The sequence below is a fragment of the Pseudonaja textilis genome, chromosome 2 (assembly GCF_049901715.1).
Source record: "Pseudonaja textilis isolate UNSWEBS1 chromosome 2, rPseTex1.2, whole genome shotgun sequence".
In the NCBI taxonomy this organism is placed as follows: domain Eukaryota; kingdom Metazoa; phylum Chordata; class Lepidosauria; order Squamata; family Elapidae; genus Pseudonaja; species Pseudonaja textilis.
Genome location: NC_141991.1, coordinates 107901140 through 107924698, shown reverse-complemented (window position 1 = coordinate 107924698; position 23559 = coordinate 107901140). Strand labels below are relative to the sequence as shown.

Here is a 23559-nt window from a genome sequence, read left to right as displayed (position 1 = left end):
TAGCGGAAATTTTGAGTAGTTCGGAGAAGCGGCCAATACCACTTCTGACTGGCCCTGCCAACTCCATCTATTCTCTGCCTCCTGAGTCCCAGCTGATTGGATGGGTGTTTTTTTGTTGCACTGCACAGAAGAACGGAGCTGCAAAGCATGTTAGTGGGATGTGGAGGGAATTGATTTTGCAGTAATCTTTCCCTGCCACATCCATGAAGCCACACCATGCCCACCAAGCCATGCCCACAGAACCAGTAGTAATTTTTTTTTAATCCCACCACTGGTCTCAGGGCTGTGATTTGCCCACCTCCACTCTCCATCTTAGACTTTCCTTATTTCCACAGGAGAATATTGGGTGGCGGAATGACAGCACTCACCTCCTGGTCTTCTCCACTGAGTCAGCCTTCCATTATGAAGCTGATGGTGCCAACGTCCTTGCTGGAATCCTAAGAAAGAACGATGAAAAATGCCACCTAACTCAAGCAGGGATTTACACCTTTGATACCAAGCAGGATTACCCATCAGTGCCTACCCTTGTGCGCCTGCTGAAGCAAAGTGATATCATCCCTATTTTTGCTGTCACCAACCACTCTTATGATTACTATGAGGTAAAAGATGCCATTAAGCAGGAAAAATATGAGAACTGGGGTGCATAAAGGAACAACATGTGATATTTGAAATTAATACTGGCCTATGGATATTTGCCCAGCAAGGGAACCAGCTCATCTATTTATTCCTAAGGCAAGAAGCTGAGTTCGCTTCCTATAGGAAGATTTGGAGTTAAAACACTTTTAAAAAGTCGTAATTCTTCATTAGAAGGGAGTTCTTTCCATTTTTCCCCACAGAGTAGAAAGGAGCCTTGTCCACATTTCCTGGCATCGAGAAAATCACCTAAGAAATCATTAATTGGTTTTGTGAGAAAGGAGTATTCTGATTCCTGATAATTTTGTAGGCCCGGAAATTGAAGATTGCTTGCAGAAATTCAAGAAGGAAGGTGAAGGCAGGCTGAACTTTAATAGTTTAGATGTATGTCAGTGTAGCAGCTGAATGCCTAACTTCAGGTCCATGACCTACAACCAACAATTGAGCCCAAATTTTCTATTGCTAAGCAGGACAGTTGTAAAGTGAGTTTTGCCCCCATTTTACCAGTTTTCTGGCCACACTTTTTAAGTGAATCACTGCAGTTATTAAATTAGTAACTTAACAGTGAATCTGGCTTACCCATTGACTTGCCTATCAGAAGGTTGCAAAAAGTGATCACATGACCCCAGGGTACTGCCTATCATAAAAACATGCCAGCTGTCAAGTGTCCAAATTTTGATCACATGACTATGGGAATTGTGAAAAACTGGTCATATAAGGCACTTTTTTCAGTGCAGTTGTAACTTCGAACAGTCACTAAATAAATGTGTGTGTGTGTGTGTGTGTGTGTGTGTGTGTGTATACTGGATTTGGCAGTGAAATGTCCTTGCAATCTGTTTTTTGCAAATCCACTGGAGACACCCAGTGGCTAGCTAAAGAATCCATGTTACGGTAACTCGAAGATATCTCTTCTTTTACCTCATAACTATTGATCCATGGATAGGCCAAAACTGTATTTCGTTAGGACATCTAAGGTTGATCTGCAACTATCACTTCCATCCTGGAGGTGTTCTTAGGGTTTTTTTTGTGCTGAAATATCAGGGAGAATAATTGTACCTTTATCTCTTTCTTTTGGTCCATTTTTTTCAGTCTCAGTTATGTTGTACTATGTTTTATTGTAGGAAAGAAAATAAAAATGTGATTTGGAAAATTGTCTTTTCTTTTTGTGAAGCAGCTAATAATTTCTTAGATAAGGAAAAAGCCTAGGCCCCAGGGAAAAGGCTAAATACCCCAGCCTTCCTATTGTACTGTGGATATATCTAGGCTAGTCTTTTCTTCCTCTATGCCAGGGGTGTCAAACTCAAATTGTCACATTGTTGTCATGTAACGTATCACAACTTCCCCCCCCTTCGCTAAAATGGGGGTGGGCATGGCCAGTGCATTACGCATGCAGCCCGCAGGCCACAAGTTGACAGCTCTGTTCTATACACTCCTCAAGATGAATTGGGGGAATTTTTACTCAGACATCAATTATTAGAAGGAGGTTGAAGTGAAGGTGAACAGAGTCTACCCAATGAATTTTTGTCATTCACTTTAAAAGGACAAGCCATTGTATTTGTACACTTTGGTAAAGGCTAAAGGAAAATGTTACATTAGAATCCAGGGAAAGAAATCAGGAAAATTTTACAGCATTGTAACTGGTGATTTGTCTTTCTCTGCAGATAGCCATAATAACAATAGAACCATAAGAATAACACTTTGGTGTGCTTGATTTTTTAAAATATTTTCCTTCTCTATTATTGTAATATAATAAATATTACTTTTTTATTAGAAACTGCACAAATATTTTCAACTTTCTGAAATTGGGAGGCTTCAAGAAGATTCTTCTAACATTGTGGAATTGATCCGTGTGGCTTTTGAGGTAAGTAGCAACATCTGTATTTATTCTGTTACTTCTTTGGGTAACATAATTCTCTTATAGCAATAGCCATAGCACTTAGACTTATATACCGCTTGATAGTGCATATTGCCCCCAACAATCTGGGTCCTCCTTTTACCCACCTCAGAAAGATGGAAGGCTGAGTCAACCTTGAACCTGGTGAAATTTGATGTGCCAAATTGCAGTCAGTCAGCAATCAGCAGAAGTAGCCCACAGTACTGCACTCTAACCACTGCACCACTGCAGCTCATAATTTCCCATAAATGATTTACTTGTCACATTTCACTCTTGCAATTCTTTCTTTCTTGCAATTCATAAAGCATTTTCAAGCAGATAGTATGGTAATTAGATGATACACATCAGGGGTATAAAAACTGCATAACTCAAAAAGGTGGCCCATGGAGTTGTACAAGGTACCTATGATTTAAAAAGGGAGGCTTTTAGTTGCATTCAGAAGGATTAGTGGGGATTAAAGGACAAAATGGGTACTTTAATCTTGCAGATGAATTCCCAGTTTTTAAATAATTATTAATGATTAACAACATTTATAGAGCACCTCAATCTACACCACTCTGGATAATTTATATGAGCAAATGAATATAACATGGCTATCTCCTTCCCTAAAATCAGAATATCAAATAATTAAAGAACAACAACAGAAATAATATAAATGTGCACTAAAGCATTCTTCTGAAATAAGCTTATATTGAAGGCCTAAAATTAAAAAAAGAAATTAGAGGGGAGGGACCAATTGTACTTACAGAGAAACATGCTCCATAAAGTGAGGACTACCACCGTGAAGGTCTGTGTCCTGGTTCAGTCCCATTAACCTTCTATCCCAGGGCAGTAGCTCTTTTGAATTCTGCTATATAGTACAGTATTGGTGTGGTGTCAGGGGTTTTCGGTTCAATGTGTGGAGGGTGAAGGGTATGTGTTTGTGTTTATTTTCATGGTCATGGTCATGATGTGCACTGAAGATTGTGTTTGATTTCGTTGTACGAGGTGCAATGACAATAAAGTAAATTATAATGGAGGGACCCAGAGAAGGCCCTCTGTGCATACCAAATGGTCAGAATCATGCTGGGCAAGGCATTTTCTGATATATCCCTGTGCTATGTGTGAATATTGCTGATCAACTTCAGTAACTTATGAAATCAATGGCCTGAATCCATTCCCATTCTGTATGTTTTCTTTTCATCTTCTTTCCCAGAGCATTCGTTCCAGGGTGGAGATCCCAGTTTACAATATTCCCAAAGCCATGAAAACTGATATAACATCCTCAGATGCTGAAAAAACAGAGTCTGGTTCATTCCGTATTGTTCGAGACAAAGTGGTAAACTTCCTATTTTGCATTTCAAGATTGCATTGCCAAAATTCATTAACAAATTCAAAATGCAATTTCTTCCCAAACTCCACATATACTGAACATTTGTTATGTTCAAATTTAGAAATTTCTGTAAAATTCAGTACTGCAGGCATGTGGCTGAATTTAGAAACGTCTGTAAAATTCAGTACTCTAGGTAGCGCTGCAGGTGTGTGGCTGAATTTAGAAACTTCTGTAAAATTCAGTGGTTGACTACTAGAAGTGTGCGTTGCCAGGTCTGGAAAACACTGGTGTGGTACACAGGTTGGTCTGTTAGTGGTTCTTGCTAGGTCTGGAAGACACTGGTGCAGTACACAGGTTGTCCTCTTAGTGGTGCTTGCCTATGATCTTGCAAGGGGTTGCTGCAAGTTATTAGGTGAATTTAGAAATTTCCTGTGAAATTCTCTACTTGACCACCAGATGGTACTGCAAGCTAGTAGTTGAATAGCAGTCAGTTGGGCTATGAAAAACTGAATTGTAGGCAGTTATGCTGAGAGGAAAGGTCATCAAAGGATGTTATACTTTAGTCCAATGCATGGACAACTATGATTAAGTGATTTTCCTTTGCTAAGTAATGCAGGCTTTATTATTAAAAATTATTCTTTGACTTTAGATCAACTCCAATTTTCAGTAAAGGAAAAAATCTTTTTGGTTCTGTCAGCAAAGAAACGGCAAGCTGCATTCCTGCCTTTAAATTGCTTGCTGGATTTGGTTTCTCTCTTGGGGGGGGGGGTAATATAGCCCGTTGCCATGGAGATGACTCAGCACTAAAGAATTTATGAACTTGTTGCTTGGAGACCCCATCATAAAATGGCTACAGGGGGGCTCTTTATTATCTTCTTCCTCTCGAAGGCATAAGCAGTGAGGAATGTACAGCCACTCCAGAGATAGAGAAAATGCAGTTTCTTTGTTTTAAGGACACAAGACAAGATAACTCTGTCTCTTTCCACTGTATTCGTAAAGGGTCTGAAGACTCAGGAAATGCTACAGATTCTCTCTCTTTCATTTGCCAAACAGTCTTTGAGATAGCAGAGAGACAGAAATGCAAAGACCCAGAGAAGATTTTACTCGTTTATCTCTTGCAAAATGGGGGATTTCTGGCCCCTACCAGCAATTCAGACAGGCTTTGGTAACTTCAGTTGCTCAGAAAGAGAGAGATGGATAAGTCTTTCACAGGCAATCTGATTAACTTATATCTTTACTTTGGAAACACAAATTAGCATTGTACTTTTACTTGGGAGTTCCGTTTTCAATACACTTTTACTCCTCTCACAGGAATTCAAATTGTTTTTACTCTTCACAGGAATTCAGATATAATAATATTCTTTACTGAGGGAGTTCGGATTAGCACTATTCTTTTACTGAGGGAATCCAGATTTCAATATTCTTTTACTGAGGGAGTCCAGATTAGCACTATTCTTTTACTGTTCTGTCTTTAGATTGCTGGCTGAATATAAAGACAGACAGACAACTCTACAAAGGCTTCCATACAAAGTTGTTAATGTAACTTAGGATTGCATTAGCTTTTTTGGCTGTTGCTGCACACTGCAGGCTCATATTTAGCTAAGTTGTCCACTAAGACTCCAAGATCCCTCACACAGATACTGCATTTGAGCCTGGTTTCACCTAGTGTTGGTAACTGGCTGTTTAGACCAAGAAGAGTAGTGTCCCAAATCCAGGGGTGGGATGCTACCGGTTCTGCCCAGTTCTATAGAACCGGTAGCTCTGAAGAGCAGCAGATACCAAACCGGTTCTGTGTTTGCTGCTGTTTGGCGCACCTGCCCGCCCAGGCTCTTACCTGTCCTTTATTTCCTGCTTTTTCAACCTCAGCTGCTTTGCGCGGCATAGCTGAATCTGGAAAAGCAGGAAAAAAGAGGCTTGTCAGTTGTCCGGGAGGCACAACTGATTTTCTTTTACACGTGCGCACAGCACACATCAGGCACACAAAACGTAGTCACCAAACCGTTAGTAACACTGGTTGAATCCCACCCCTGCCCAAATCCCAGATCATCTTTGTATTTTATAGTATTGTTATTACTCCATCCAAGCTGTGCTTGAGGGACTGTGAGGGAAAGCAGTTAGTAAGAGCAGCTTTGGAAGCCTGTACTTCTTGCATCCTCTTTTCAAATTCAAGAGACGAAAATCTTATTTCCATGTCTCTATTCATTCAGCTTTTGAACTAATTCAGGAGGAAAGAATCTACCAGTTATTAATTACTTTGGATTTTAGTTCCTATTGGTCCTCAATTAGCCATGCTAGAAATGAAGAACTTTGCAGTCATAAAACAAACAATCCAGTGGACCTCAGGAACCCCAACAGTCTTTCAGTTCTCACATTTGTGGATGAAGTTGCTTCTTTTTCTAAATGAATCCAGAAAAAAACACAGGCTTGTCTCTTCGCTCCAGGTAAACTTCAATGTGAATTTGAAAGCTGAACACTTTGCTGACCAGCATGTCTGTGATCTCCCAGAGGAGGAACGGAAAGGTATTATCCACATTAAGCCCTCTTTCAGTGACAAAATGGAAATTGATGCCTCAATTCTCTGCGACACCTGCTCCTGTGAAAAGGTAGGTTGTTTTCCTCCTCTTTGATTAGTAGTTCCAACAATTGTTCTACACCTGGACAATAGGTGATACAAGAAACTTAACCCTGGTCTGATCAATTTTTACTAGCAGAAGTCATAAGATTAAAGGATGTTCTGTATCTGGAATGAGGTCCAGTAATGTCCTGTTGCTTGTTTGCAGAATCAGGAAGTTAAATCATCAAAGTGCAGTTACAATGGAAATTTTGTCTGCGGACTCTGTGTGTGCGATCCAGGCTGGCAAGTATCACAATTAGGTTTTTCTTTTGGTGTAGGGCCCATTGCCTTTCCTCTACCAGAAAGTTTATGCCTTTCTTCTCCAAGAACAAATAGATGAATTGGAGAAACTAACTGATAAGGGGGACAATTCTCTTCTTGCCCCTCAAAAAGTGTTTTTCATACTTTAGATAGTGTTTATATATATATATATATATATATATATTATAAACATATATAGATCTTTGCAATTATATATTTAACATACTTAATATTTATTTTATAATAATCACATGATTTTATACACACACACATACACACACACACACACACACAGGCATACTGTATATAAATATGGACCTTTTATTTATTCAATTTATATCTCACGTATTTGACTCTTGATGGCTCACAACAATTAAAAATAATAGAATAATAAAAAATATAAACAAAAATAAATATACAACCATGCTAAAACCATTATTACACTATTCAGATACGAAGTATAATCTGTCTGCTGGTCAATACGAATAATATATTCCATTTAATATAATCATTGGAAAGGCTCACTGCTATCACCTGACACTAAAGGATGGTGGCACTGCCAGTCTTACCTTTCCTAAAGGCCAGCAGGGTAGGGGGCCAATCTATCCAGTTTATATCCCAGGATATACTGTATATCAGGCCTGTGAATTCACATCCCAGTAAAAGTTTGAATAGAAGATTGAATATATGGAGTAAGTAACATATAATAGCCAGTTTGTTATAGTGGTTAGAGGATCAGACTAGAAACTGGGAGACTGTGAGTTCTAGTCTTGCCTTAGGTATGAAACCAGCTAGGTAACCTTGGGCCAGTCACTTTCTCTCAGTTCTAAGAAGGAGGCAATGGCAAACCAATTCTGAAAAACTTTGCCAAGACAACTGCAGAGTCTTGTCTAGGTAGCCTCTAGGAACTGGATACTGTGAAACTAAAGGGGGAAAAACCTATACGAAAGCTACCTATGCTTGGTTTAGTCCCACACAAGAGTGAAACTAATCAAATAATGTCTGCTAAGGTCAATAAAAATATAGCAATTTATAAAGTACTTTATGGTATTTGTCAAAAATTAAATACCAATAGTCAAATAGCCTAAACAGTTTGGGCCTTTATTTAGCTGTACAAGGTGTTATATCTTGCATCTCATGGCCATTCTCACACATGACTTCCTCTCACTTTGATAGGCGTGGGGACCAGTGTAGTTGCTCACCATCCTCCTTTCCTGATACTGAGGCCTGTATAAAACCTGGAGATAAAGAACCCTGTTCTGGCAAAGGCGAATGCCTTTGTGGGATCTGTCAGTGCGATTCCGATGGTCGTTATGAAGGACAGTATTGTGAATTCGACAGCTTGCAGTGTGCCCGCACTTCTGGATTCCTCTGCAATGGTAAATCTTTGGGGAGGGCAAATTATTGCATACTCCGCCCTCAGTTCATTGAGATACAGCCTTGTGAACTACTACCTGACAATTCATGAAGAGGTCAGCAACACTGGAGTAGCTTTGGCCAACTTGGGGCTCTCTGGTGGTGTCCCTCGGCCCTTGAAGAAGAATGATTTTGAGGGCATGTCCCATTATTGATGAAGGTTCTGAATAGCTTTCCCAGATGAGGTGTCCCAGTGATAAAGTTTAGAATATCTAGAGATTTCTAGTGGCAGTAAACTTTTTCTTCTGGGTCCGATCATGTGTTATATTGTTTATAGAGTGTGCAGCTGACTGAAAATATTAATAAGAGGAAACACCAGAATTCTAATACGGAATGCAAGAATGCAATATGGGCAGGATTCATATTTCCCCCTTTAGATTTCCCTCTGGCTAGCCATTCATTCAACTCATCCTATCTCACAATTTAAGGAATGATTAATTGATTATGTGCGATCAAAACATTGTCAGCTCTCAGTGATCACTTAGATCTTTCCCATTTTTGTAAGGAATAACTCTATGCATATGGCTTAGAAATTCTTAGAAGAAAAGTGAGATGCAATTATGGCAAATAGACAATTGGCCCTAATTGTGTTCTTGTTTGAACTGAATTCCTAGTTGTGCACAGAAAGGTTTTGAATGTCCATATGTTTTCTTTGAGGGCTTTTAGAATGCATCAGGCACATGCACAAAGACAAACACAGAGGGGGGGGAAGATGTTTTATTCATGCATTCCCTTTGTTCTAACCCCGTGATGGCAAACCTATGGCACGCATGCCACAGGTGGCACGCAGAGCCATTTGTGCAGGCACACGAGCCCCAGCCAAACTCACCTGCACTGCACATGCGTGCGCCTCCCAGCTGATTTTAGGCCCATTTGAGGCCTTTTTCGGCCTCCCAGAGGCTCAAGGGATGCCTCTGCAGCCTTTGAAGGCCGAAAAACAGGCCCGTTTTGGCACTTCTGGTATTTCCAGAAGGCCCGTTTTTCGGCCTCCTGAGGCTACAGAGGCTTCCCTCAAGCCTCTGGGAGTCCCCAAAAGGCCTCAAATGGACCAAAAATCAGTTTGGAGGCGTGCACATGCACAGTGCAGGTAAGAGGGTGGGGGGTGTTGTGCGTGCATGTGCATTGCATTGTGGGTGCCGGCACTTTCAGCACACCACAACAAAATGGTTCACTATCACTATTCTAACCTATTCACCTTTGCTTTGCTTAGCTGTAGAGATATGTATCATATTTCTTTGTGAACTGCCTCTGTACTGCTAATAGATGAGTTAAGACTTCATTAAAAATAGAAACATAAAAACAGACCTGCTATGTAAGTAAGTTGGCTCTAAACATCTTTGTGCTGATGCTACCTGTCTCTCTACAGACAGGGGACGTTGCTACATGGGCCAGTGTGTATGTGAAGCTGGTTGGGAAGGTGACAGCTGTGAGTGTCCCACAAGCAACGAAACCTGTGTCAGCAGCAATGGGGTGAGTAAATTGCCCATCCAGAAGAGCTATCAGAAGAGGTCATGAAGAGAAAATAAAAGTGGCCTACTGGTTGCCCACCCCATCATCCTGTGTTGGATGCAGAAAGTGTTTAATAATTCATCGTGAAAATCTGCCAACATATAGTTATTACAAGCTTAATACATTGGAGATGAAATCCAGTATTGTCAATTCAGCTTAAAAGGAATCATTGATCTCATTAAATCTCTAGTGAGGTATTGGCTGCTCGACAATTGATCTTATTGCTCTTTATTTAATCTGTGATCCTTAAATAAAAACAGAGAGAAGAAGGCTCTTGCCCTCTCTTTTAAATGTTTCCCTGGTAATGGAAAGAGAACTGTCTCTAAGGTCAGGTAAAACCTTCTGTTACCTCAATGTATATAATGAAGAAAAAGCTGAACAGTTACTTTGTTCTCTTGTAGCTGATTTGTGATGGACGGGGGAGATGTGAATGTGGTAGATGCGTCTGTAATAACCCCTCTTCCCATATTGAACCCACCTGTGAAATCGGACCCTTGGTAAGGGCATGAAAGTGCATATTTCTTAAGCAAATGACTATGACTGTTAATGCTGTTGCTATATTGTGGTACAAAGATATATTATTTATGTTCCTTTTCTGAACTGCCTTACCTTTTCAAAATGCATTTTTGTTGTTGACAGCATCCATATATATTCAAATATAAGGCTGTACAAATACTGCCACAAAAGCACACTCTCTTTGTTCATCTGTCATATTAATTCTTCCTGAATCCAGGAATAACTGTTCCTATCCATTGTCACAATAATCAATTAGACTAGGGGTCCCCAAACTTGGCAACTTTAAGACTTGCGGACTTCAACTCCCAGAATTCTGGGAGTTGAAGTCCACAAGTCTTAAGGTTGCCAAGTTTGGAGACCTCTGAATTAGTTAAACAATCAATCAGAACAATAAAATTTAAAGACTATCTACAGAAGTGGCAAAGCAGATACATGTGATTTGCTAGAACAAACTATGCAGCTTACTTTTGAGCGGTGAGAAATTAGGATTGCTGGTGTTTACTGGAGGTTCAGTTGTTTTTGAAGGAGGCACTTCTAAGATACAAGGTGTATTTTAATATACATAAGAATAGAAGTTCATATCATTAATTCCCCAGCAGAATCAAGTTCTCTGTTAGATTGCTTGGGGAATCTCTCTTTTTGCAGAAGGCTTTCTCTTCTGTCTTCCAGTTCTCAATCATAAAGGCATTTTTTCCCCCATGGGAGATTTCCTCACTCACCCCTTCTTCTCCACTGGCTTCATTCACAAAACTGCATCTCACGTGGTAGAATGTTACATTCATGGAGCATGTATCTATTGTCCTTTCTGATGCTTTCCATGTAATATCCATAGAATGCTTTTAATGCTGTAAGTCGCCCAGAGATGCCTCAAAACAAGAGGGGCAGCAAATAAATTTAATAAATAAATAAATATCCACCTCTCCACTCCTCACTATCTTTGGTGCTCAGCACTAATCTAGAACTGAAGGTTTTGTCTGCCTTCTCATGCTCTCTCTCCCTCATGTCTAGGCTTTACAGCAAGCATGTGAGGCCGAATTCCGAACTTGCGTCCAGTGTCAGGTTTGGGGCACTGGAGAGAAGAAGGGACAGGAATGTTCAAACTGCCATTTCAAGATCAAGATGGTGGATGAATTAAAGCAAGGTAGTGTAGTTCTTCAACTGCCCGGTTTAATATTCAAATGCAAACCAAACATTCCACATTGCACTGTTGAATTTGATGGGTGGAGGGAAAGGGAGAATAATGTAAGCCAAACCTGGACATTTTATGGCCTCCAGGCCAGTAGTGGGATTCAATTTTTTTTACTATTGTTTCTGTGGGCGTGGCTTGGTGGGCGTGGCAGGGGAAGGGTACTGTAAATTTTCCAGTCAGAGGTGGTATTTGGCGGTTCTCCAAACTACTCAAAATTTCTGCTACCGGTTCTCCAGAACTGGTCAGAACCTGCTGAATACCACCTCTGCTCCAGGCCACATTTGGCCCTTTGGCTGTCCTTGTCCATCCCATGTAGCTTGCTTTTATTTTGAAGGCTATTGCTATTTTTTAAAATTTTGTGTATGTGCGTGCCATGCGTATATGTCTATGTATCTTCACAGTTCTATGAGTTTGCCCCTCCACAATAGTCCCAGTTTCTCACGTCACCCCTTGGGAAAATTAATTGCCCATCCCTGATGTAAACAGTAGGCAATCCTAGTCTTCCTTTTCCTAGAAGCCATTCCATGTTTTTGGTTATCTATTTTTGTACTCTCCTTGCTTTGTCTCAACTTTACCTTTTGGGAAAAAGTTAATAAAACTGTGTGAGTTGTTCCACTTGCTGTGCCATCAGCTCTTGTTTCTGAGAGCCAAAACATAGCAGTAAAATATCTTGGATATGAGTGCATCTGTCTTTAATAGGCATGCATGTAAAGACATTGTAACCAGACAGTAAGTCACCAAGTAAGGTAAACCTACATACACTTCAAGCTTCTTTTGAAATCTGAGAGCAGCATATCTTTAATTATGTCTTTCTAAAATACTTACAGTATGCCCAACATTTAAAAGATACCGATTTGTCATCCAAACCTGGGAGCACAGACTTTTTTAGAATGCAAAAAAATTGATTAAAAGCAAAGCAATCTATTATGGATGGGGAACCTAGGAAGAATCCAGGGATGTTCCTATTTTCATGTTCGCAACATTGAAGAATGTACTGATTTCCGGTGTTATTCAGCATGTTCATTACATCACAACTGCAATTGCAAGAAGATGGTTGGCAAAGATAAGCTGTTCAGGCTTTTAAATAGGGGTGGGCTTCAATTTTTTTAACAAAGGTCTCTTTCCCTAATGACTGGCTGGGTCATGTGCAGTGGTGGGATTCAAATTTTTTTACTACTGGTTCTGTGGGCGTGACTTGGTGGATGTGGCAGAGGAAGAATACTGTAATATCTCCATTCAGAGGTGGTATTTGCCGGTTCTCTGAACTGCTCAAAATTTCTGCTACCAGTTCTCCAGAACTGATCAGAACCTGCTGAATACCACCCCTGGTCATGTGGCTGGGTGGGCATGGCTGGGTGGTCATGTGATTGGGTAGGCATGGTTATGTCATGTGACTGAGTGGGTGTGGCTAACTTGATATAGGCATGGTTATGTCATGTGACTGAGTGGGTGTGGCCAACTTGACATTTGCCCTAATTACCTAAACAAAGATATATACCAAAATGTTTATTATTTCATGCATTTAATACTTAAATAAAAGATTGGGTGAAACCAGGCTTAATAGCAGTGACTGTGAGAGGGATCTTGGAGTCTTGGTGGAGTTTCTGGTGAATTGCGTGATTATCTGATTTTCTCAATGGCTCTCTCTCGCAAGCACTGAGTGGATTGTTTATCTAGCTTGCAACACTTTTACGAAGTGTGAAATGCTCTTGGCTGAATGCCCAGAAGTTCGATTAAGCCTATTAAGAGCTTTCCCTTGCTGCTTGTCTTTCTGAGGTTATTGGGGGCTCTCTGAGCCCTGCAAAGTCTTAGCTAGGGGCTCTCCCGAGCCTCTGCAAGCCCCCAGCAGCCCACCCCTGCTTTTAAAACTAAGATAGCTTCTTTCCCCTTATCTAGAGGAGTGTGTTGGCAGATTGGATCACTCAAACCCTAAAAGTACTTGTTTGGAATGGCCTCAAATGGAAAACTGAGAATTTCTCCTTTTTCTCCGTTGCCAACGGTAGAATTTTGATCCCAGTGATTTCCAACATAAATTGTCCATATTACATCTGATGGCTTTTTTTTTACTCTGCAGATAACATTTGTTCCTTCCAAGATGAGGAGGATGATTGCGTTTACCATTACACTAGGGAAGAAGACACCAATCTATCACAGAACAACACTGTTCTTGTGCAAAAGAAGAAAGGTAAATATTACTTTCTACGAAGAGAGTGGGATCTCAAGATGTAGCAGGTGGGATAAATTAGAAGGTCTATTATTTAGATTTCACTAAGCATTGTCAATTATTTTTTGTTTTCTTTTTGGTCAGCATTTTCTTGTTCACACTAATGGGGTTGCATCATGGTAGATCAGAATGTACTAGTAGTTTTTGGAATTATTTGCAATTGATTGGCAAAGATGCCTAACTTCATTTTTCAGCAAGAGCAACAATAAATTACTGTTTTAAAACTTGGGTTGCTGAAACAAGGAAAGCTTGAACCGACCATGAATGGACTTCATATGACAAAGGCAGATCAGTTCACTTCTGATCCTGAAAACAAATTCCTTGATTTAAAGGGTGTTTGGAGACATGTTTTTCTTCCACCCCAAGTTTGTGTCTGCAGTCAGTAGTGGCTTCTAGGTGTCAATGAAGATCCTCAGACATCTAGGTAGAGTTGCCTGATAGCTGAGTGATGGCAACTGGACTTATTTTCTTGTTGGTTTGAGAGACTTTGCTGCCCATCCAAGCAGCTTCTCCAATCTGAGCAAAGTTGGTTAGGGTGAGAAGGCAGAAAATCATTGGAATGTAATTGTACCAATTAGGTTGAAGCGTAGGTGATTCCTGTAGTCTGCCACTTTTTTTGCTGTCTTTTTCTATTCGTGTACCAACCTCGGATGGGCCATGAAATGTCTCAAACCAACAGGAAAATGAATACAGTTGCACTGACTCAACTTCCAGTGGTTCCTGAAGTTCAAAGTAAATAAAATCCAGTCAATTAGCCTAAACTCTGCCGCTCTAAATTAATCCCTCCAGAAGTTTTAGACTACAAAACTCATTGTCTGCACACACCATCACTATGCACAATCTTGATGGTGAAGCTGTAATCCAGCTCTTTGGGAGTTGAAATCTGGGCTCTAGAAGTTATACTGTTGGTAACGGAGAAAAGGAAGACATTCTTATGAACTGGCAGGAATTCTCTATCTGGAGATGCTGGTGTGGAATTTTTTTTACATGTAATGCATGTGTTCTGCCACTGAGTTACAACATCTGCTGCATTTGCTGTAACACTTTCCTCTTTTCTTCCCTAACCAGGAAAATAAAAGATAATGTTGCTTCCTTTGGTCTCTTGATTCTTTTGGAACATGATTTTTTTTTAATTTGTTGTCATTATATGTAGAGTGTCCACCGGGAAGTTTTCTTTGGCTTATCCCCCTCCTCATTTTTCTGATGCTACTCCTGGGGTTGCTGCTGCTCCTATGCTGGAAATTCTGTACATGTTGCAAGGTAAAATTTATCTTTCTAACCTGCAGTAACAAAGGACAACCAGGCATGGGAGGGGGCTTTGGTGGCATGTTTTGAATCTAACCTGTGACTCAGTCACATTTTTCAAACAACTTGAAGATTTTTTAAATCTTCTTTCGGATCACATAAAAATTAGAGGTCAATGTAAATGCATTTTCTGTCTTGTCCATTTAACTAGCCTCTATTTGAAGCTATTTTTATGTTGACTAAATGATAACAATTATTTTTGTTATAGATCTAACTTTCTTCAACTTCAGGAGAATCATTATTTTAAAAGATAACTTTCCTCCAATATATCTGAGATATTTTGTTTTATCCTAAAATGATTGAGTATGGGAATTAGGAATGGAACATAGTGGGAGGCACTGGGATGCAGAGTTGGAGTAGACCCTCCTCGGCCAGTGGGAAAGATCATGTAACAATAGCATTGCAACATCAATGCCAAGGAGCAAATGAAAATGAATGGAGAAAGAGAGCCAGTGATCTTTTACCATTACTCTAGTCCTATCGAGAAGTGCTTGAGAAATAAGCATGTAGAAAAGGCATTATTTGTAGGATGCATTGCCATAATCAGTTACATCATTGATCCAAAGTGGTCAAGGTCATATTAATCTTATTAGTTCAGTCCCTATGCCTGTGATGGTGAACTTATGGCATGAATGCCGGAAATGGCATGCAGAGCCATCTCTCCGGCACGCCAGCTGTCGCCCGTTGCTCTTCCAGGTTCCAGCACGCGCATGCGCACCGGCCAACCAGTGTTTGCGTGTGTGGAAACACTGGAAACCAGAAGAACAGCTCCCCAGCATGCATTCGCACGCAGGCCAGCTAGTCTTCATGTGCACATGCACATTAGAAACCAGAAGATCAGGTGGCCGGCACGCATGTGTGTTTCTGGTTTTCAGCACTCCCGCATGGTGCGCCAGGGAACTGTTCTTCTGGTTTCCAGCACACACACTCTCATTTCGACACTCGGTGCCAAAAAGGTTTGCCTTATGCCATATAAACCATGTAAACCAGGTTGATATGTTTCTCTTGTTGCCTTTCATGGACATCTTTAAGTGGTGTTTGCTCGGACATCCTTCTTAACAATGTATTTTCTGTCATCCGCTTAAACAAGGGTCACAGGCAGAGAGGTCTGTTCTCCTGCCAGTAAGCTTAGTTTTACATTTTTGCATTAAAACCAATTCAGCACTTTTTCTTTTCTTTTTCTTTTGATATCTAGAGTTGTTTGGCGTTGCTACCCTGTTGTGGACGAGGTACACCTTTTGAATTTATATGTGGTCTCTGGTACGGGTGATAATAATAACATCAGCGTGGTGTGCTTAGATCAAGACAGAAAGAAAGCAATGTAGGCGGTCCATGACTTACAACCATTAATTTAGCAACCATTCAAAATTACAACAGCAGTGAAAAGAGTGACTTACATCAAGTATTCACACTTGCAACCATTGTAGCATCCCATGGTCATGTGATCAAAATTTAGACACCTGTCAATTGGCATCTATTTATATGAAGTCAGGATTTGCAACCTTCCCAGCAGGCTTCTGACAAGCCAAGTCAATGGGACATACTGGGTTCACTTAATGATCATACGATTCACTTAACAATTGCAATGATTCACTGTAGAATTAGATCCACGGTGCTGAAGTACAAATATTAACTTCCTTTCCCTCTCTGAAGGTCGTGTGGTTGGTTTCAAGGAAGATCACTATCTGCTCAGGCAGAGTCTCATGGCATCTGATCACCTGGATACGCCATTAGTGCGCAGCGGTAATTTGAAAGGGAGAGACACAGTCCACTGGAAGATCAGAAACAATGTGCACAAGCAAGACTACTCATCCTTCGCCCTCAATCCCAAGGATATCAGTAAGTGCTGGTTTTACAAGGGGGAAGAGAGGGTCCAGATGGAACATAGCTTAATTCTGAAGTTAATGGTGACCAAAGTACAGGGGGTCAAACTCAAGGCCCATGGGCTGGATCTGGGCCACTGGGTACTTAGATCTGGCCCAGGGCCGCCCTGGAAACAGCAAAGGACCGGCCCACAGTGCCTCTGCCAGTGAAAATGGGCTCCTGATCTACATTTTTGGCTGGGATGGCCTCTTGCAACCTTCTGCCAGTGAAAACAGAGCTTAGGAGGCTGTGTTACAGCTGAAAATTGAAATTGGGAGCCCATTTTTGCTGGCAGAGCACTCGGGCCCCCACAGGCGCCTCTGATATGAGCGATGTCAAGCTGGTCTTGTCCACCTGGCCACACCCACCCTGGCCCCCTGAGGTCAAACACAACCCTGATATGGCCCTCAATGACATCGAGTTCGAAACCCTTGCCATAATGGTATCATTACTCCTTCAAGTATCTGGCTTGAAACCTGATTCAAGTATCTAGGCCCGTGATGGCAAACCTACAGCATGTGTGCCATAGGTGACATGCAGAGCCATTTGCACTGGCACGCAAGCCTCAGGCAAACTTACCTCACTGCACATGTGCATGCCTCCCAGCTGATTTTTGGCCTGTTTGAGGCCTTTCTCGGCCTCCCAGAGGCTTGAGGAAAGCTTTTGCAGGCCAAAAAATAGGCATGTTTTGTCACTTCCAGTATTTCCGGAAATACTGGAAGTGATGAAACGGGCCCATTTTTCAGCCTGCAAAGGCTGCAGAAGCTTTCCTCAAGCCTCTGGGAGGCCGAAAAACACTTCAAATGGGCCGAATATCACCTGGGAGGACAGTGCAGGTAATGGGGTGGCAGGGGAGGATTGCATGCGCATGCGCAGGGGCCATGGGGGGCACATTGCCCTCTGGGTGCTGGCATGTGAGCCCGCATGCACAAACACACACACAATTTTTGGCACAGGAGCCCAAAAAGGTTAGCCACCACTGATCTAGGCAGTCATCTAAAGCCTCCCAAAGTATGTGAGGAACTGCTGGTTAGGATACAGATAGCCCTTGGTTACAATGGCAATTGAGACCAGGATTAACCTTGTTAAAGCAATGTGGTTGAACAGTGCAACATCACACATCCACATTGCTTAGTGACAGCAGTCCCGGGCAGTTCCGATTGCCATCATAACCCCAGGATGGATGGGTTGTTAAGCAGGAAGAAATGGACATCCCAAGTAAGGCTCACATGAGTCACAGGAGGCCAAGGGAGGGCATGCAAAGGCTGGCACAAGCTGTCCATGTGTTGCAGGAAGCCAAAATCCTGCAGGCCATGCATGAATTGGGGAGGGCAGCAGAGACTTTGCACGAAACACAGGAGCCAGGAAAGAGCCTGGAAGTACCAATGGAAGCTGTGTGTGGGCAAGGTGTTACTGTGGGCAGGTAAAAAAGTAGGAGTGACTTACTGGAGTGACTTTTTTCAACTTTCCTTCTGGGGCTTTGCTTGTGGAAAGCCAACAGGGAATGTCACAAATGGCAATGTATGATTGCAGTTTCCCGCAACGGCCTAATCATATGCTGGGCACTGGAACACCCAGTTCACAATTATGTGACCACAAGGGCATTGTGTTGGCTGGAATATCAGAGATTGGTTGTACATTCATTTTTTCAGTGCTGCCATAAGTTTGAACAGTCACTGAACAAACGGACACACAGTAAACCTGTATACCTCAAGTCATGACCTCTAACCACATTTTCAAAGATAATGGGAGCTTGTAAGCTACCTTTTTCAGTAGAGCTGCCTGAATAGAACAGGATTTAATGTAAGGCTGATTCAAAAAAGATCTCCAGCTTGTTTTTTGAGATGCTGCTAATTTTTCAGATAACTCTCATGACCATTAGTATGCAACTGCACCACAAGCCTATACTTTTATGTAAGTTAAATTTGGGGGCTGTCTCTGAAATTTCTGATCTAAAGATACTAATAGAAAGTGTATCTGCAAGAAATTCCTGTCATTCCTCTTACCTAGTTATACTTGGAAGCAGAGAAGGGATCACTGTGTAACTAACGTAAGCCTATGACATAGATTCTAATTTTTGAAGTCCAGCAAAACTTGATGTCAAAATTATAGGTGCCTCAGAATTCTAATCACTGTTTACATGGTGTGTGTAAAATAACCATATCATTATTTCCCATTATATCTCTGTATTAATTGGTTGTGCTCCTTGCTTCACTGGCAGCTGCAAATTCTGATGAATTTATTTTTTTATTTCCAGTTCCATATGGCCTCTCTCTCAGATTGGCACAGCAGCTCTACACCCCAAATCTTGCAAAACTGGATAGCCGGGAACATGAGCAACTGCAGAAAGAGGTGGAGGAAAATGTAAGAAGTAGGGGTATTTGGTCTATTTTTAACTCTCCCTTGTTACAGGAAGCGTAACTTGCTCCTCTTTTTATCCACACCATAATTCTGGCAGGTGGGTGAGGTAGATTTTGACAGAGTCCACACAGAACATGACAACTAATCAGGTCAAATATTGAATCCTCCCCAAACACTCCATCATGCCGATTTGTTGCTGAGGAGGCACAGATATTGAACCCAGTGCAAGATTTATTTCCCTGGATTTGAGTGTTGATAAATCTTCTGTTTGGATGTGATGTCTGAATATAAATCAAGTGAAGGGCAGAAGATGAAGGGCTTGAAGCTGTTAATATTAATATTTGACTGAGTACCTGATAAGCTGGGGCAGCCCTTATGTACCAGCTTGATGTATATTGGGTCAGTTAAGGATCGTGGTGAGTCACATGGTTAAGACGCTGGGTTGGAGGTTAGCAAGTCGGAGTTCGAGACCTGAGTGCTGCTGTGTGGTGGGGTGAGCTCCCATCATTTGCTCAAGCTCCTTGATGGGGACATTAAAGGAACCCGCACAGGCATTCCCCGGGCAACAGTGCTGTCACCGGCTAAACCTAATCCTTAAATGGTGCCCCTAATATGAATGGGATGGGGGATTAGGCATTGAGCTAGTTTCCATATTGAGGATGTGGACTAATGAATTTCTCTTGCTCTTCCCAGCTGAACGAGGTGTACAGAGTAATCCCAGGTTTCCAAAAGTTCCAGCAGACAAAATTCAGGTGAGAGCATAACTGGTATGAGAAGAAAGAATGAAAAATCAGTCAATAGATTTTATTTTTTTTAAACAGGAAAGTAGATGATGATAGGTGAGTAACAAGGAACTGGTGTAATGAGAGAGTATCTTTTTGGCTGAGAAGACTGTCTTCTTTTCTAGAATGAGAAGGTAGTAGAATTTAAATTCCCCTCTGAATAGCTTTCTGATGCTACAACAATAACTGTATAAAGTGTACAGGATACTGATTTGGTCTGTCAGTAATTAAAGTTCTTGATATTCTTTTTGATTAAATCCATGAAATTTATGAATTTTATCTGTTTTCTCCCCAGGATTCAACCAAATGCTGGAAAAAGGTAAACAAAACCATTCATTTCTACTCTAACTTCCAGGTTGTGGACTTAGAAATAAATTTCCACTGCTGTGTTTTACTACAACAATTTTACCTACCTTCCAGAAAATAGGATGTTGTTATTTAACTTTATCACTGCTGGCCTTTTTCTCCGCATTGCATTATTTACTTTATCAATGGCAATAGCACTTAGACTTATATACCGCTTTACAGTGCTTAGTCTTCTCTAAGTGGTTTACAGAGTCAGTATATTGCCCCCAACAATCTGGGTCCTCATTTCACTGAGCTCAGAAGGATGGAAGGCCTGAGTCAACCTCGAGCTGGTGAGGATCGAACTGCTGAACTGCTGGTAGCCTGCAGTCAGCAGAAGTAGCCTGCAGCACTGAATTCTAACCACTGAGCCACTACAGCTCAAATTGTTTATCCTAAACTTCTCATTATTACCTGTGGAAACCTGTGCTGTTACAGGTAGTCCTCAACTTATGTCAGTTCATTCAGTGACTTAGGATAGCGCTCAACAAGTAGTACTTAAGACCAGCCCTTGGATGTTTTGACTACTGCAGCATCCCTGCAGTAACACGATTTCCAAAAATCCCTGCCAGGTTCCTTTAAACAAACTCAAAGGAGAAGCTGGCAGGAAATTGGAAGTTATGGTCATGTGACACCTTGCTTAATGATGGTGGGACTGCCAGAAGTCTCATTGCTAAGCATTGTGGTCATGTGATTCCCCACTTTATGACAGTGTCACCTGGTGACAGCAAGTGCAGCACTAATTGCCATTGTTAACTGAGGCCTACCTGTAGTATGCAGCCAAGAGTTACAGTTAGATTATTCTGGCTGTTGTAAGCAGACATTTCCATTGACAGATTCCTCCATGAGTCTTTGGATTTGACTCTAGATTGAAATGTTTGAAGACAGACATATGGCCAGGAAGTGTGACCAGCTAAAAACTGTAGAAGCCCATGTTATCTCTTGTTGTCCATGTTATCCAGTCCACTGCAGATGCCACTTTGGGGGATAGTGGGAGCCACCCAGTGGTGGGCTGCAACCGGTTTAACTAACCGGTTCGGTGAGTGTGCATGCTTCAAGCACGCAACACTCCAAAGACAGCGATTATAACCTCAACAGCTTACTTTCTAGGGCAGCCCTGGTAAGCAGAAGAGTTGAGGCATAGAAATCCTCTGTGCCGTGCGAATCAGCTGAGCTGAGGAAGATGGAAATATAGGACAGGATAGGACGGGGGCGAAAGGGCAGAGCCAGATGATGGTTGGAACTACCGGTTCGCTGGAACCACTCTGAACCAGCAGAATCCCACCACTGGAGCCACCCAATATTTATTCCTTAGCTGTGGAAGATTAGAAGTATTCTAGATCAACATTGTCTGTGGATTAGCAGTTATAAATTTGTATGGGCATTTGTGGGCAATGGATGCATCTTGCTACAGCTCAAGCTGGGATGGCTGATCGGTTTTATTTTATTTATTTATTTGATTTGTCAATCACTTACAAGATAATAGGTATAAGTATAAACACAGTTATGAATACATGAAATGGATACATATAAGAAAAATAAAAAGAAACAATAGGACAGGGATGGTAGGCACATTGGTGCGCTTATGCACGCCCCCTACAGACCTCTTAGGAAAGGGGTGAGGTCAATAGTAGACAGTCTAAGGTTAAAGTTTTTGGGGTTTGGGGAAGAAACCACAGAGTCAGGTAGAGTATTCCAGACATTGACCACTCTGTTGCTGAAGTCGTATTTCCTGCAATCAAGTTTGGTGCAGTTAACCTTGAGTTTGTATCTATTGTTTGCTCTTGTGTTGTTATGACTGAAGCTGAAGTATTCATTGACAGGTAGGACATTGCAATGTATGATTTATATACTATACTTAGATCAGACCGAAGGCAGCGTAGTTCTAGGTTTTCTAGGTCTAGAATTTCAAGTCTGGTGGCATAAGGTATTCTGCAACGAGCAGAGGAGTGGAGAACTCTTCTTGTGAAATATTTCTGGACTTTCTCAACTGCGTTAATATCAGATATGTAATGTGGGCTCCAGACTGATGAGCTGTATTTGAGTATTGGTCTAGCAAATGTTTTGTATGCTCTAGTTAGTAGTGTGATATTACCAGAGAAAAAGCTACCTAGGATTAGGTTAACAATTCTTAATTCCTTTTTGGCTATGTAGTTACAGTGGGTTCTAGCACTTAGGTCATTAGAGATGAGTACTCCAAGATCCTTGACAGAGTTTGGATCATCAACAAGGTCTTGACTATTCAGCTTGTATTTTATTTTCTGATTTTTTTTGCCAATATGTAATATGTAATATATGCCAATAGGCTTGGGTATGATTTTCCCCCACCCACCCTTATATTACACCAGGGCTTCATTTGTCACGTTTCGTCATACATGGCCATATGCCAGTATGCCTCTGATTGGCAGGGGCAAAAGCCTGAGCAGGGGAGGCAGCCTGATGTTTCTCTTCTTTCCAGGCAAGACCATGCAATTGTGGACACGGTGCTCCCAGCTCCCCGCTCAGCCAGGAACGAAATTATTAAAGTAACAGAGAAGCATGTCTCACAAGGAGAATTCAATAAATTAAAAGTGTCGCCTGGTTACTACACTGTGATTGCTGACCAAGGTAGGGGCCTCTTCCGTTTTGGTTTAGCATCTGAGCTGCTCCATTTGACTGGTTGAGGAGTGGGGTGGGAGAAGCCTTTTGTGATGGAATGCTTCTTCATCCACAGTTTTCTGTTTATAAGGCAGAGGTCTCCAAACTTGGCAACTTTAAGACTTCAACTCCCAGAATTCCTGAGCTAAGGTGACTGGAGGAGGAATTCTGGGAATTGAAGTCCACAAGTCTTAATTGAAGTCCACAAGTCTTAAAGTTGCCAAATTTGGGGACCCCTGATATAAGGGAACTAGTCTGGGAGCCTTTGGGAGGGAAGCGTCTTATTTCATCAATGGCAGAGTTCTTGTTTTTATCGCTCTAGTCAGTAGTCGTACAGATGGTCCTCAACTTACAATCACAATTTAGCCCCCAATTTCCATTGCTAAACAAGGCAGTTGTTTAAGTGAATTTTGTCCCATTTTACAACCTACATTTTCATGGTGGTTAAGTGAATCGCTGCACCTGTTAAGTTAGTAACATGGATATTAAGTGAATCTGGCTTCTTCATTGACTTTGCTTGTCAGAAGGTTACAAAAAGAGATCCCTATTACCCCGGGACACCGCAAGCATCATAAATATGAGTCAGTTGCTAAGCATACCAAATTTTGATCATGTGACCATGGGGATATTGCCACAATCCTAAGAGTGAAAACGATCATAAGTCGCTTTTTTCAGTGCCATTGTACAGTAACTCCAAA

The 23559-nt window shown here is 41.4% G+C and overlaps 1 protein-coding gene across 17 annotated transcripts in view; it reads left to right on the top strand.

Annotated features, from left to right (window-relative positions):
• Positions 1–23559, top strand: part of ITGB4 (integrin subunit beta 4) — an 82011-nt gene that overhangs the window by 31218 nt on the left and 27234 nt on the right. For all 17 annotated transcript variants that reach the window (XM_087924856.1, XM_087924853.1, XM_026701996.2 and 14 more), the window contains exons 8-24: positions 336–599; positions 2405–2494; positions 3723–3845; positions 6281–6442; positions 6620–6696; positions 7891–8093; positions 9497–9600; positions 10041–10136; positions 11164–11296; positions 13419–13529; positions 14722–14828; positions 16069–16102; positions 16527–16712; positions 18994–19100; positions 19791–19849; positions 20175–20198; positions 22683–22831. In XM_087924856.1, coding sequence (XP_087780982.1) covers positions 336–599; positions 2405–2494; positions 3723–3845; positions 6281–6442; positions 6620–6696; positions 7891–8093; positions 9497–9600; positions 10041–10136; positions 11164–11296; positions 13419–13529; positions 14722–14828; positions 16069–16102; positions 16527–16712; positions 18994–19100; positions 19791–19849; positions 20175–20198; positions 22683–22831 — 2029 coding nt within the window. The remainder of the gene's footprint in view (positions 1–335; positions 600–2404; positions 2495–3722; positions 3846–6280; positions 6443–6619; positions 6697–7890; positions 8094–9496; positions 9601–10040; positions 10137–11163; positions 11297–13418; positions 13530–14721; positions 14829–16068; positions 16103–16526; positions 16713–18993; positions 19101–19790; positions 19850–20174; positions 20199–22682; positions 22832–23559) is intronic.